At 43.1% G+C, this 13,689-nt stretch overlaps 1 protein-coding gene across 1 annotated transcript in view; it reads right to left on the bottom strand.

The window, feature by feature from the left end:
- Window positions 1-3,185: 3,185 nt before the first annotated feature.
- The window catches only part of LOC123972327 (ALK and LTK ligand 2-like), a 16,498-nt gene continuing 5,994 nt past the window's right edge, over window positions 3,186-13,689 (bottom strand). Inside the window, exons 3-6 of the mRNA XM_046051746.1 lie at window positions 11,093-11,146; window positions 9,378-9,458; window positions 7,230-7,309; window positions 3,186-4,185 (exon numbers count right to left, since the gene is read on the bottom strand). Of these exons, the coding sequence (XP_045907702.1) occupies window positions 7,245-7,309; window positions 9,378-9,458; window positions 11,093-11,146 (200 nt within the window). The 3' untranslated portion in view covers window positions 3,186-4,185; window positions 7,230-7,244. The remainder of the gene's footprint in view (window positions 4,186-7,229; window positions 7,310-9,377; window positions 9,459-11,092; window positions 11,147-13,689) is intronic.

Genomic DNA, 13,689 nt, shown 5'->3' with positions numbered 1-13,689 from the left:
TGTGTGTGTGTGTGTTTGCCGTCCAACCAGCTCTGCTGCAGTATTGGCAACAAGTTGCATTCATCTAATCAAACACACACTTCTGACAGTTTGCTTAATTACCATAAAATGACTTTAAGCGATATCTTAGCAGCGTCGAGCCAAACACAGACAGACAGACGGATCATTACCTTGTTAGACGGAATTCTTGGGTGTTATTTTGTGCTATTAATATAACAGCTACGTGTTTTATAACAGATGCCATAGTCACTCCTTCCTTTAGGGATTAACAATAAACAAAAAAACCCAAAAGACGCGAGTTTTTCACTTAAATTACACTTTTATTTACAGCCTGTAAATGTTTCCAACCAGTTTGACTTTATGTGCAACACATTAATGTTCCACCTGCTTGTTTAAATACTGAACATACCAATGTGCTCAGGCTGCACTGTTCATTCACATGCAAATATTTTAGCGCACATTCAGGCCAACGTGTCCCCACTAGCGTTAACAATAAAGTTCTGCTGGTTGAAAGAGGATGAGCGAAGGAACCGTTCACTTTAAATATGAAACTGTGCAGCAGCCAAAGTCAACAGTGCTGCTATGTGGTTCACCCTGTCGGAGATCAGTTTCCAGTTTCACTCACAGTCTGACTCTGGTTTAGATGTGAACAGCCAGGAGGTTTTCTTCATCTTGACCTTTAAAGTAATTTGCTGTTTATTCAGCGCTCAAACTAAAACAGGAACTGTTTTCCTGGACATTTCTCTGATACTTTCAGCTTTCAGCAGAGAGACGTTGAATTAACACGTAACACCATGTTGGATGAATCCACCACGCGGTGCCGTTTATAACGGAGCCGACAGTGAGCGGGGAGGTCACGCGCTGGAGTTTGCATCCAAATTAGAGGCACGTTACTTGAGTATTTCCATTTTCATGCAGCTTTTATCAAAACATCCCAACTATTGTACTTTTTACTCACTACATTCATCCGACAGCTAAACATCCAGGAAGTCTTGCTTAACATGAAGTGGTGCAGACCACCATGGAAATACTGTTTATGGATTATGATGCATTTCTGTAGATTAAACTACCCAACAGCATATATAAAGTCTTTAAAATGAGCTCAACCAATATCCAAAATGTGTCTACAAAACAGCCAGTGTCAGGTGCTGCATTAAAATACCTGCTGTCAGCAGAAATCTGTGGGATTATAATGTTGACCACAGATTATTTTACCGCCAGATGTAGAAATGAAAAACATTGAACATTAAAACAAGAGGATTTCCTTTAAAAGAGTAATTGTTTAGTGAGTCTGGGCTGCTGATGAGACCAGGACAGTATTTAGACTTTAAACTCGACCTATGTTCGCAGATCTCTTATGAACTTATTAAATTTATAAATATTATTATTACAGATAGAAAAGGTGGACAAAGATCTAGATGTAACAAACCCGAATTACCTGTTAACTTTAGGTATTTATTGCACTGGATGGACTGTTTTTAGTTTTATTGTGGCAGGTGACTTCAATCAGTCCTGTCTAAAGACCCACATTTTACAAACATGAGAACATTAAAACAAGGGAAGATAAAACACTGGACCAGGTCGACACAAATGTTCCCGGGGTTTATAGAACTCACCGCTCACCTCATCCTGGGCAGTCAGACCACAGTCTGGCCTTCTTCCTGACTCCAGCTTAGAAGCCCCCGATCGGCAGAACAAATCAGCGCAGACCTGGACTGGGGAGGTTTCTTCAGCCCTGCAGGACTGTTTCAAGGACAGAACAGTTAGAGACAGAGCTCCACACTTCCACAGTCCCATCTTCTGCCCAACCAAAAGCCTCGGTTCAACAACAGAGTGCGGGAGTGCAGCACTGTAATAAGGCAGCTGGGCCGGATGGCGTCTCCGGACGAGCGCTGAAGGCTTGTGCTGACCAGCTCACTACACCTGTCTGGAAACTACCACTACAATCCCCAGAACCTCAGCCATTAAAAGCAGGAATGACTGACAGAGACTGGTCCTGCCCTCCGTCAGAGCATGCATCCCTCCTGACCTCGACAAACAACAGTCTGCATGCAGGACCAACAGATCCGCAGACGACTCCGCTCTTACACATCAGGATGCTGTTCGTGGACTACAGTTCTGCATTCAACACCATCAGCCCCATACATCTGGTCACCAAACTGCAAACACTAGGTCTGGGAGCCAGTCTTTGTCACTGGATCAAAGACTTTCTAACTAACAGACCCCAGCATGTCAGGCTTGGCCAGCACTGCTCCTCCAGCACCACTCTCAGCACCGGCTTTCAGCCCGTCACTCTCTGTTCACACACGACTGCAGCTCCACCCACCATCCCGAGACTCTCAATAAATCTGAAGATGACACAACCATAACCGACAACAATGAAACCGCTTGCGGAGAGGAGGTCCAGACGCGAACCACCTGGTGCGAGGACCAAGAACAAGAAAAAAACAAACAAACTAGAAATCCTAATAGGTTTGTGCATCAATGGAGAGGAGGTGGAGAGAGTCCCACAGCCCACATCAACAAGGGAGCCCAGCAGAGACTGAGACGCAACAAGCTTCCCCAGAGACTGCTGATCAGCTTCCACCGCTGCACAGCAGAAAGTGTTCCAAGAGGAGAGGATCCCAAAGCTGCCGAACATCCAGCAGGACTCCTCACACCCTGGAAACCGCTCCTTCACCAGGCTCCCCTCAGGTAGACACGAACCCCATCAGCACGCACAAACACTGTGGACAGGCTGCGAAAAGCACAACTCCACCACGGCCACGTAGCCCTCCCGTGCACACATCTACACATAGAGACACGACTCACAACATAACGATAACTTCTGTCTTCACCGTCTTACTGCCCCCAATATATATATTTTTATTCTCATATTTAAGTTTATATTTAAGTTACATTTTTAGCTAATGAGTAAGATCGTGGCTTAAGTCCAATGACCTCTTTATTTGTTACTATAAGCTCCTGATTAGAGATGAGATTGCTCCGACAGAATTTCGCAGAATGAACACTTGCAATATCAATAAAGATCTCTCAGAACAGAATTTCCCCATTTCCAGCAGAGGCGTGGACTCAACAGCTACACAGTAAAGAAACAGCTAAATAAAAAGTCTGAATTTGGGGAAAATATATAATAAATGCGTGTCTTTATTCATCTTTCAGTATGTACATATTGCACACGGGGCGGCAGCTTAAACAATATAAATACACTGGAATATTATTGTCACTGTTGTTATTATGCATCATGTAACATGAAACACATTCAGCATCTCAGGGTTTTCTGTCGCACTGGACGACCGAACAAAAGGCAACTGCAGCTTGTTAATTAGCAAATGTGCGAGCAGAGGATTTGTCCGTTTAGTTCCTCAAAGTTTCATCGTCCAAAATAACACAAAAACCGAAACACTGATGTCCTGCGAGAACAAGAAAAAGACGTTCGAAAGATGTTGAGACCTGCGTTAGTTTCCAGATCAAGTCGGATGTTTTTCCTTGATTTTAAAGCTGCGATCCACTCGGCTCCATGAGAAACCGGTAGAATCATCAGGAGAACTAGAGTCCAGTCAGCGGGGTCCAGGAGAACACAGCAGAGAACAGCTGAGGTGAGTCTGGTTCTGCAGATTTATGGGCAGAGTAGAAAGGGACAGGATGGTAGATGAATAGCAGAGGAGTCCAGTGGAGGCTTGAGTGGCAGCGGAAAGAGGGGGATTTAAAGTAGAGTCAAGTAAAACAGCGTTGAGTAGTGAGAAGAGGATTTAAATCAGTGAAGCTGAGCTCAAGTGTGTGGGATTAAGTGGAGTGGGTTGAAGATGAGTCAAATAAGGTTCCACTAGACTGAAGCCTGAAATCAGACTTATATCCAGACCATGTTTCATAAGTGTGCATCCAGATGTTCGGTCAAAAGAAAATGGAAAGGGGTGTTTGTTTCCATCCACTGCGGTTGGTGGAGCTAATTCTTCCGTCAGTGGCGAGCTGAGTCGAGTCGAGCCCGGTGGTGCAGGGCCACGGTTCGTTTAGGAAAGTCGATTGAGATGTTAAAGGATTTCTGTCAACACAACACAGACCAGTGCAGGATGGAGAGCAGCGGCGCCTCAGAGTGGTTTCTATTGGCTGGAGAACGTCTTCTGCTTGTCAGTTGGTCGCCCATCAGCCTCCTCCTTGTCCTGGCAACACTTCCCGTCCATGAAGCTGCAACAACGAGAGAAAAGAAGAGACGATAAAGCAAAGCAACCTTTCGCTGAATCAAGACTGTCCTCACCAGAAAAAGGACATTATGAGTCGTTTGTTCACGACCCATGTTTACGTTTATTCTGGCAGCGACCTCCAGCGGCCGTACGACAGAAGCAAAGGCGGAAGTCAGGTGACGTATTATAAATGGACGGAGAGTTACCGTGAGGAGGCGGGATGGGATGGTGGGGAGGGTCAAACTGTGGACTCGAAGAACGGTATTTGAGTCAAATTTCCACTAAGGTGAACAATAAAGTCTAATAATAAACCTAACCCAGTGGTTTTGGTTCCTAAACCGAACCAAAGTGTGACCATTTCATAACATTATCCACATGTTTATGTGTCGTTATGGGAGCCATGGAGAAAATATGTTGTCATTTAGGTTGGAGGACTTGTTGAATGAAACACAACCGAGCCAGCCCTTTCAGAGCAGGTTTCCAGGTTAAAACATTACATTGACGTGAGGAGAAGCTTCATCTTGAGCATCTTGAACTGTAAACGTCGCACGCGCTCGTGTTCAGGGTGCAGAGGAGTGTTTGCTGCTCTGGATGCTTCCCTGGCAGATCTTTAACGTACGGCGGATTTAAATCAGGAGCTGTGACAGAACAGCAGCGAGCCAAGAAGAGGAGGAGAGGAGCTGCGGCAATAACAGTTATAACTCAAAGAGAGGGAAGAGAAACAAAAACAATGACGAGAGAACCCCCTCTTTGTAGTGCTCCAGTGAATTAGTACTGCACTTTCATACCAGGGACTAATGAGCGTCGGAACCAGGAAAGAACTGAGAGATTTTGACTAGTCCCTCATATGGGTCAAGATCTAGAAGCACTGGGTACTACATTTCCCATGACTCTAAAGGCTCTGTGGGTTCTGTAAGTCACAGTTTTAAATAAATTTCAGGTTGTACAGGCTCTATAAATCTATACATTACAGACTAAGTTCCACATGTTCTACAAGACTCTCAGTTCTACACACTTGTCCAAGTCCACATCCTACTGGTTCTATTGTCTCTTCTATGGTTTTATAAACTCTCTGTAGTTTCACTGTCTCTGCATGCTCTAAAGAATTAAAAACTACAGGTTCCACAGATGTTACAGAGTCTACAATTTCCACAGACTCAGGTTCTCTTGGTTCTACTGGTTATATAGACTTTTAACCTTACAGTTTGAACAGATACAGGTTCTACAGCTTGTACAGTAGGTTGTACAAGTTCCACATTATACTGAAACTATGTTGTACATGTTCTACTGTCTTTAGACACTACAGGTTCTACATTCTGAGATCTACAGGTTCTACAGTCTAAGACCTACATGTTCTACACTCTAAGATTTACAGGTTCTACAGTCTAAGATCTACAGGTTCTGCATTCTGAGATCTACAGGTTCTACAGTCTAAGACCTATGTGTTCTGCAGTCTAAGATTTACAGGTTCTACAGTCTAAGATCTACAGGTTCTACATTTTGAGATCTACAGGTTCTACAGTCTAAGATCAACAGGTTCTACATTTTGAGATCTACACGTTCTACAGTCTAAGACCTACGTGTTCTGCAGTCTAAGATTTACAGGTTCTACAGTCTAAGATCTACAGGTTCTACATTTTGAGATCTACAGGTTCTACAGTCTAAGATCAACAGGTTCTACATTTTGAGATCTACACGTTCTACAGTCTAAGACCTACGTGTTCTACAGTCTAAGATTTACAGGTTCTACAGTCTAAGATCTACAGGTTCTACATTTTGAGATCTACAGGTTCTACATTCTGAGATCTACAGGTTCTACAGTCTAAGACCTATGTGTTCTGCAGTCTAAGATTTACAGGTTCTACAGTCTAAGATCTACAGGTTCTACATTTTGAGATCTACAGGTTCTACAGTCTAAGACCTATGTGTTCTGCAGTCTAAGATTTACAGGTTCTACAGTCTAAGATCTACAGGTTCTACATTTTGAGATCTACAGGTTCTACAGTCTAAGATCTACAGGTTCTACAGTCTAAGATCTACAGATTTTACATTCTGAGATCTACAGGTTCTACAGTCTAAGATCTACGGGTTCTACAGTCTAAGATCTACAGCTTCTACAGTCTACGATATACAGGTTCTACAGTCTAAGATCAACAGGTTCTACAGTCTAAGATCTACATGTTCTACATTTTGAGATGTACAGGTTCTACAGTCTAAGATCTAAAGGTTCTACATACTTTAGCCCCAAAGGATCTACTGACATTGGGTTTAAGATGTTCTACAGACTACGTATATGTTCTACATGATCTACTAACCTGGTTTTATGGACTCTAAAATGAACAGGTTCTTTTCACTCTAGGTACTGCAGGTTCTATAGATTGGGTAGAACCTGTTGACCAGGTTTTACAGACTCTTATGTTCTACAGCAAGGGCTCCCATTAGGGCGCAAATCCTGCCTGATGGGCCTGATGGGAATCTGGTAACTGTTCCACAGGTTTTCTAGACCTGTTTCTTGAGATTGTTCAGACTCTGTGGTTCTGCCTGGTTATTAGAGGAATGTGGGTTGTACTTTCTGACTGAACAATCATCACATTGTGTTGTAACTGTTTATGCTCTTCTTCTATGGTCTATGCTGCTCTCTGAGTGATGTCAGATAGTGATAATACTCTTTCAGGAACAAACGCTGGGTCGGTTCTCTGCAGTGTGATGCAACAGCAGACGGACAAGAACACAAAACATTTAATGTTTTATGCCTCTAAGAAAACAACCCTGACGTCAAAGTAGGTTGTAGACGTTTCGGCCTGAAGCTGATAAAGTTCCTGTTTGGAATATCTTCCCTTCATTCAGCAGTAAAATTTGTTCTACCTGTTCTGACCTTTGACCTCTTTACTTCAGGCCCCTGCTGTTTCCTCTCTGTGGTTCAGGAGTTCGATTTATGCGTCCACAGGAGGAATAAATTTCAGCAGTGTTCATGATAAAGTGGACATGACGGCGCCGTGTTTAAGACGTATATTTTGGTCTGTGTACACAAACGTCGGAGTTCCTTACCGTCTCTCAGTCTGTTTACCGCTCGGCACAGCGAGGGCCGTTGGCCAGTCGAGTCAGCAGACGAGCACATCGTTTATAATCTGCAGAAGGCGAAAACAACACAGCATGTTGATCTGTGGGTGGCAGACTCAATCTACTGCTGGAGTGTGTTTAGCCTAGCTTAGCACAAAGACTGGCGGCAGGGGGAAACTGCTAGCTTTCAGCAAAACCTCCCTGACTTTAAGTAAATCACTGGAAAATGTCCCACCTGGCTTGTTGTAGCAGGAAATGCACAGGTGGAGGCAATAAAACTAATTCAACAGTTATTACAATGCAATGCTGCAAATTAATACTGTTTTATACACTTTGACTAAAGGTCTTTTTCAGATTAAACTCACTGCACACGTCTTGCCTCACGTTACAAACACACACCAGGTAGTTGAATACTGTGTATAAATACTGCACTTACAACAAACATCAGCCAACAAACAGTCACATTTATGTAAACATCACAGATTCTGTAACTTTCACCTTCAACAGGAAGACTTGCATGAACAGATCACGCACACACACACACACACATTTTAACAATTCATTAGCATAAAACTTTGATTAATAGCCTTTTATATGTTAAAATCACTTAACTGGCCCCGCCTTTGATTGGAACAAGCCTTTAATTCCTTTTGCACAAAACTGACACTACTATGAAACAGTTTATTTTTATTTCAAACAGAATATTACTTGTATAAAAATGATCTAGGAATATTAAATACACGTCAATCATTTGATCTAGGCGGCTTATGGAGAGCAGAGAGCGACGGACTTCACCTGACAGGATTCACAGCTATGAAAAGCTGTTTTGATTCTTTTGATCGGTGGACCCTAAAGGAAGATAAATATTCAAGGAACGGACACATTCAGACTAAAGTGTTTTACTTCTGTGTCTAATCGACGGCGTAGCCTCTACGTAGCCCCCTACCCTACGCCGTAGCCTGACGTGCACCTCCTCAAAAATGTTAGCCTCGCAATGCCTCGGAGCCGACAGGAAGCGCCGCGTGCTTTGAAGTAACTTTAACTAGCGAACCCGAGCGAAATGACTCGTTTCGCTATCAGAATGTGATCCATTCAGTCAGTAACATTTGAAAAGGCTACACCAGCCGCACGTGTACAATTTTACCCCCTTTCACGTTAGCGGAGCGCTAAACCGGAAGTTAGCCTGCTCGGCCGGCAAAAGTCAGCACAGTGGACGCCGTAGCGCTACCGCACGGAGACCGTACGCAGGAGTGTGAATCAAGCTTTAACGAGCGCTTCAGAGGTAACGAGAGTCGGACCTTTTCTCCCTCATCTCTTGTACCGGGCAGGTTACACAGGTAAATCTATAAGAATCAGACTCTGGGGCTCGTTGTTTCCGTTAAATGAACTGAACAGTAATATTTGTATTAACAATCTGAGCAGCTTAGAAGCAGCTAAAGCGGCGACCCCGCGGGGTTTAATAGGTTTTATACATCCAAAGAACTTCTATAAAAACCAGACAGGCGTTTAATGGAGACCTGCGTTTATTTCTCAGAAGGTGTTCCCACAGCAGGCCAGTAAACGGGGCAGGCGGCTGTTAACTGAAGTTTTACGGTAACTTCAATAATCACAGGGTGCAATCGAATACATAATCTTGGACCAGCGGCTTGCAGCAGATCTTCACCATACTCTGCATATCGCTCAGTTCTCATGGGTATAAGCAACATCGTGTCGGTCGTACATGGCGGCTGCTGCTGACGCCCTCGAACATCCAGCCTGCGTGGATCCAGAGCTGCCAAACGTTAAACAAAACGTCTATAGCGCAGCTCTCAGATGGTGTTTAGGAGCGGCTGGTCTGTAACGACCTTAGTCGTAATAGCTTCCTCCATGCCAGCTGGCCGTCGGTTCGATTCCCTCCAGTGTTGTCACTGTGTCGTGTTGCTGCAGGAGTTCGATTGAGATCAGAGACATGATGAGACTTGTTGTAAACACACACACACATTTTTGTTCACACACACGCTCACGCTGTCCAAGATAAACACAGAGCGCCATGCATGATTTAAGATCACAAGAGCTGCTGCTGTTCTGACACGATTACGCTGATAACACGCCACAGTGCGTGCGTGTGTGCGTGCGTGTGTGTGTGTGTGCGCTCACGGGCGGGCACCGTGCACTCCCTCGTGTTGTGGTACAGTCTGTGGAACTGTCTTCTGCACTTCGGGCTGAAGTAGAGGGGACCTGAGGACAGAGTCAAACACACTTTACAATACTGGACTCTTTTTTTAGCATCTCGCATTTAAGCCTCACAGATTCTTTAGCACAGTTTTAAGGTACTTGTACTTTAGTCAGGTCGTAACTCCATTTCTACTCTCCTTCACCTCAGGCGGAAGTATTACATTTTACGTTAGACTTACAATAACTTATGATTTGATGCAGTACTACAGTACTACTCTATAAAGTAGAATACAAAGTATATTGGCTCCACATTGACAAACTAAAACATTAAAGTGCTTTTACATGAATTCATTAGTGATAAAAACTGAATAGTAGTACATAATACTTGTGTACTTTTACTTAAGCACTGGTAGAACGCAACTAACCACATGTACTCTGTACTTAAGTACAATTTAAAGGTACTGCACTTGAGTATTTCCATTGCATGCACTTTGTACTTTTTACACCACTGCATTTATTTATTTTCCTACAGTTACTTTGTATATTCAGATTATTATCCAAAATAAAAACCAACTAAGAAATGAAATTATATATTAGTATTGATTCAGGTACTCAGCAGTATATAAAGTACTTCAATTAGACTCCATATTAATGCATCAATAATTATAATCCAATGTATATTATTCTGAAATCGGCTGTTCTGCAGAATTGGTACTTTTATTTTTGGTACTTTGAGTATGTTTTGATGCTGATACTTTTGTACTTTTAGTTAAATATACTCTTACTCAAAGGATCTGAGTACGTCTCCCACCAACTCTGAATTTTACATTCAATACTTTTATAAATCCTGCTGACTTGAAGTGAAAAGACAGCTTGACCTCTGAAAAAGCGGCCTGACAACAGTAAGTTTTGAGCTGCAGTTTCCGTGGCCCAGCTCATGTGATGCTGCTGTCGAGAAAAGCCAGTGAGTGACGGAGTTACAGGTTTTCTTGTGAATAATATTGATAATAATAAACAATAAAAGTGTCGATGAAAACAAGAAAATACAATAATCCAGGTGCAGGAACAGGAATGCATAATAAGAATGTAAATAAACTAGACGGATGTTTCTGGTCAGATCAGACGTCTCTGGCTGAGCTGACGCTGTAGTGTCGGATGCTCGGACGCAGCAGGAGATGTTAAACCATTCAGAGCCTCATGAACTAGTAATTATATTTAAAAATCATTTCTAAAAGAGACAGAAGGTCGATGGAAAGATACTAGATGTAATGTTTTACTTCCTTCTGTTAAAACTCTGTGAGTCCTTGAGGTCTAACATACTTTCTTATAAAACACTTGTGAAGCAGATTTTTAAAAATATTTTGGAACGTGAATTGTTTCCAAGCTACCGCTCGTCGTCTTCGCCGCCTCCTGTGGTGTTTTCATCACATGGAGGGCAAACGTCCCTCTCACCTTTAAAATGTCTGACCTTGAGTGAATCACTTTCTAACTCCACCTTCTGAAGGAAACTGGAGAAACGTAACGCCGAACTGCAGGTTTATAACTTGGACAGACAGACGAGTGGATCTCCTTCTTGTCCCTCAGAGCTGATTCACAGGAGTCTCTCATTTAACTCCTCCCCTTCCTTTCTAGGTCGTAAAGGTGGATTCTGCAGGTAAAGATCTGCCTCCACCTCTACAGTCTGACGCCGTTCATACCTGTCAGGTAGTTGAGGAACTTCTCCTTGTGTCGTGGATCTCGGAGGAGACTGTCTGGAATAAAAAGGAAATATCAGTCAGTAGCAGTGAGGATAAGAAAGACCTTAATGACAACAGATCTACTGAGCTGACTGACTCCAGATGAAGACTGTATGATGTGCTTCAAAAGCTCTGGAAAAAGCTGCCGTGTTTTTCCGTCTATGTTTCTTTGCTTTTAGCTAAACTGTCTCATTAAGAGCAGCAGAATCAGCAGTTAGCAGTGAACTCGTGGACGTACGACATCTGTCGCTGCATCACTGAAGAAAACTTGAAGATTCTCAGTCGGGTTCTGCAGAACGAAGCGCCTGGTTCCTGAAAGATGAACCTGAGCTCTTACTGCAGGACAAACCTTCATGCACTGTTTTATTTCTGCTATGTTTTGCAGTGTTGGTTGATCATGTGATGCTGTAACGTCCCGTGTTTTTATGGAAAACTAAATTTAATAATTAAGGTCTTATACCAGGTTTGGCACAAGCCAAAGCCGCAGGATCAGGTAATGATGTTTTCAGTGCCGCAGATTTAGAACGTCTGAAACAAATGTGCAATTACTCGAAGAGTAAGAGCGGTGAATGGCAGGAGAGAGACAGTGTCAGCTGAATGAATAGAGACTGCAGCTCTGCAGCTTCTCAACATTCTTACAGTTTCTCTCTTTGGTACCTTTCTAGAATCATCCTTAACATTTGCTAAACTATGTGTAAACTACGGCTAAGGTTTGGATGACAATGATTGAAAATGCACAAGGCTGCACTTTTCTGTACGGACCAGTTTCAACAGCCCAGAGTTACACATTGCAAAGGTTTGGACAGGATTCACAGTGACGCTTTTACATGTGATGTGCACAAGATCACCGGCTAAGAAATACACCAAAGTGACGGAGGACAACTGTATTCTCTAATGAAATACTGATTTATATGAAAAAACTGTCACATTTTGAAGATAAAAATTCATTAAATTGACGTACTGCTTCCTGATGTTAGTGCTTTTTTGACCTTTATTTGTTCAGGGGAGCTTCACTGAGAGGAAGCCTGTCTTTTGCAGGAAGGCTCTGATCACATTCACACCTGGAAGCTGCCCAGTACAACCGCAGCCTGCTGGCCACTAAGTTACAGCTCTCTGTTAAAAGCTGTAAACGACAGGAACATTAATAAAGATATTTAAATCAGCAGAGCAGCTCGACTTTAATTAAACAGAAATAATCTTCTCCGTCCTGCTGGAGTGATTTTCGTTAATCATTAAGAATGATAATTGTCAATATTCACATTTTACACATATTGTTTGACTTCATGACATTCTGTGAGCAGCTGCTGCATCAGCATCTTTCAGATGTTTTCCTTGTGATTTTCGCCCATAAAACCACAGCATTACGTTAACAGCAGCGAGCGGACGCCGCTGCCTGAATCCAGACCTGCAGCCGCCACAGATCACTACAGGACCCCGTACAGAACATCCAGTCTGCGGCCCTCTGGGTTATGATCCCTGATGGAGGCGTCTTGTGAGGCAGGAGCTTGGACAGTGAGGCGCGACAGCAGGCCAGAGACCCTGCGACGGTTTGGCATCAGCCGACTGCACTAATGGACCCGACTGTAAATGCAGCGGCGAGTTAAAGTGGCCTCTTCACCCGCTCATCCAAACAACAAAAAAAGATCTCAAGTGAGGCTTCAGAAACAGGCCGCACGTGACGGAGCGCTGCAGCATTTCTGAGGTATTTGTAACCCTGTTTGAACCCAGCGGAGCTCCTGTTTGTGTCGTCCTTCACACAGCTGTTCTGTTCTTTACCCAAAGCCAAATAAAGTTTTCACACAACAAGCTCAAGCAGTAGTTCAACAAAACAACGTGACAACTCACAGGTAACTCTGTCTGTACTTTTACTTCTTTAGTGCACGCAGTATATTTTCGTCTTGAAAGCAGGACAACACAAAGTATTACTACACTGTGGTATTACTACTTGTATTTAAGTAAAACCTTCTTCCACCGCTGTCGTGTTGTGATTTGTTTAATTTGTTGAATAAGAAGTTCAAACAGAAACCAGAGACCACAGAGAGGTGACATCACATGGTGACGTCACAAGTGTAGTAGTAGTACCAGTTTCATTAGTAGTATCCTAGTAGTAGTAGTACCAGTTTCATTAGTAGTATCCTAGTAGTAGTAGTACCAGTTGCAGTGCTAGTAGCCTTGTAGTAGTAGTACCAGTTGCATTAGTAGTATCCTAGTAGTAGTAGTACCAGTTTCATTAGTAGTATCCTAGTAGTAGTAGTACCAGTTGCAGTGCTAGTAGCCTTGTAGTAGTAGTACCAGTTTCATTAGTAGTATCCTAGTAGTAGTAGTACCAGTTGCAGTGCTAGTAGCCTTGTAGTAGTAGTACCAGTTGCAGTGCTAGTAGCCTTGTAGTAGTAGTACCAGTTGCAGTGCTAGTAGCCTAGTAGTAGTAGTACCAGTTGCAGTGCTAGTAGCCTTGTAGTAGTAGTACCAGTTGCAGTAGTAGTAGCCTTGTAGTAGTAGTACCAGTTGCAGTGCTAGTAGCCTTGTAGTAGTAGTACCAGTTGCAGTGCTAGTAGCCT

The sequence above is a fragment of the Micropterus dolomieu genome, linkage group LG01 (assembly GCF_021292245.1).
Source record: "Micropterus dolomieu isolate WLL.071019.BEF.003 ecotype Adirondacks linkage group LG01, ASM2129224v1, whole genome shotgun sequence".
NCBI lineage: Eukaryota > Metazoa > Chordata > Actinopteri > Centrarchiformes > Centrarchidae > Micropterus > Micropterus dolomieu.
This window is presented reverse-complemented; position numbering and strand designations above follow the sequence as displayed.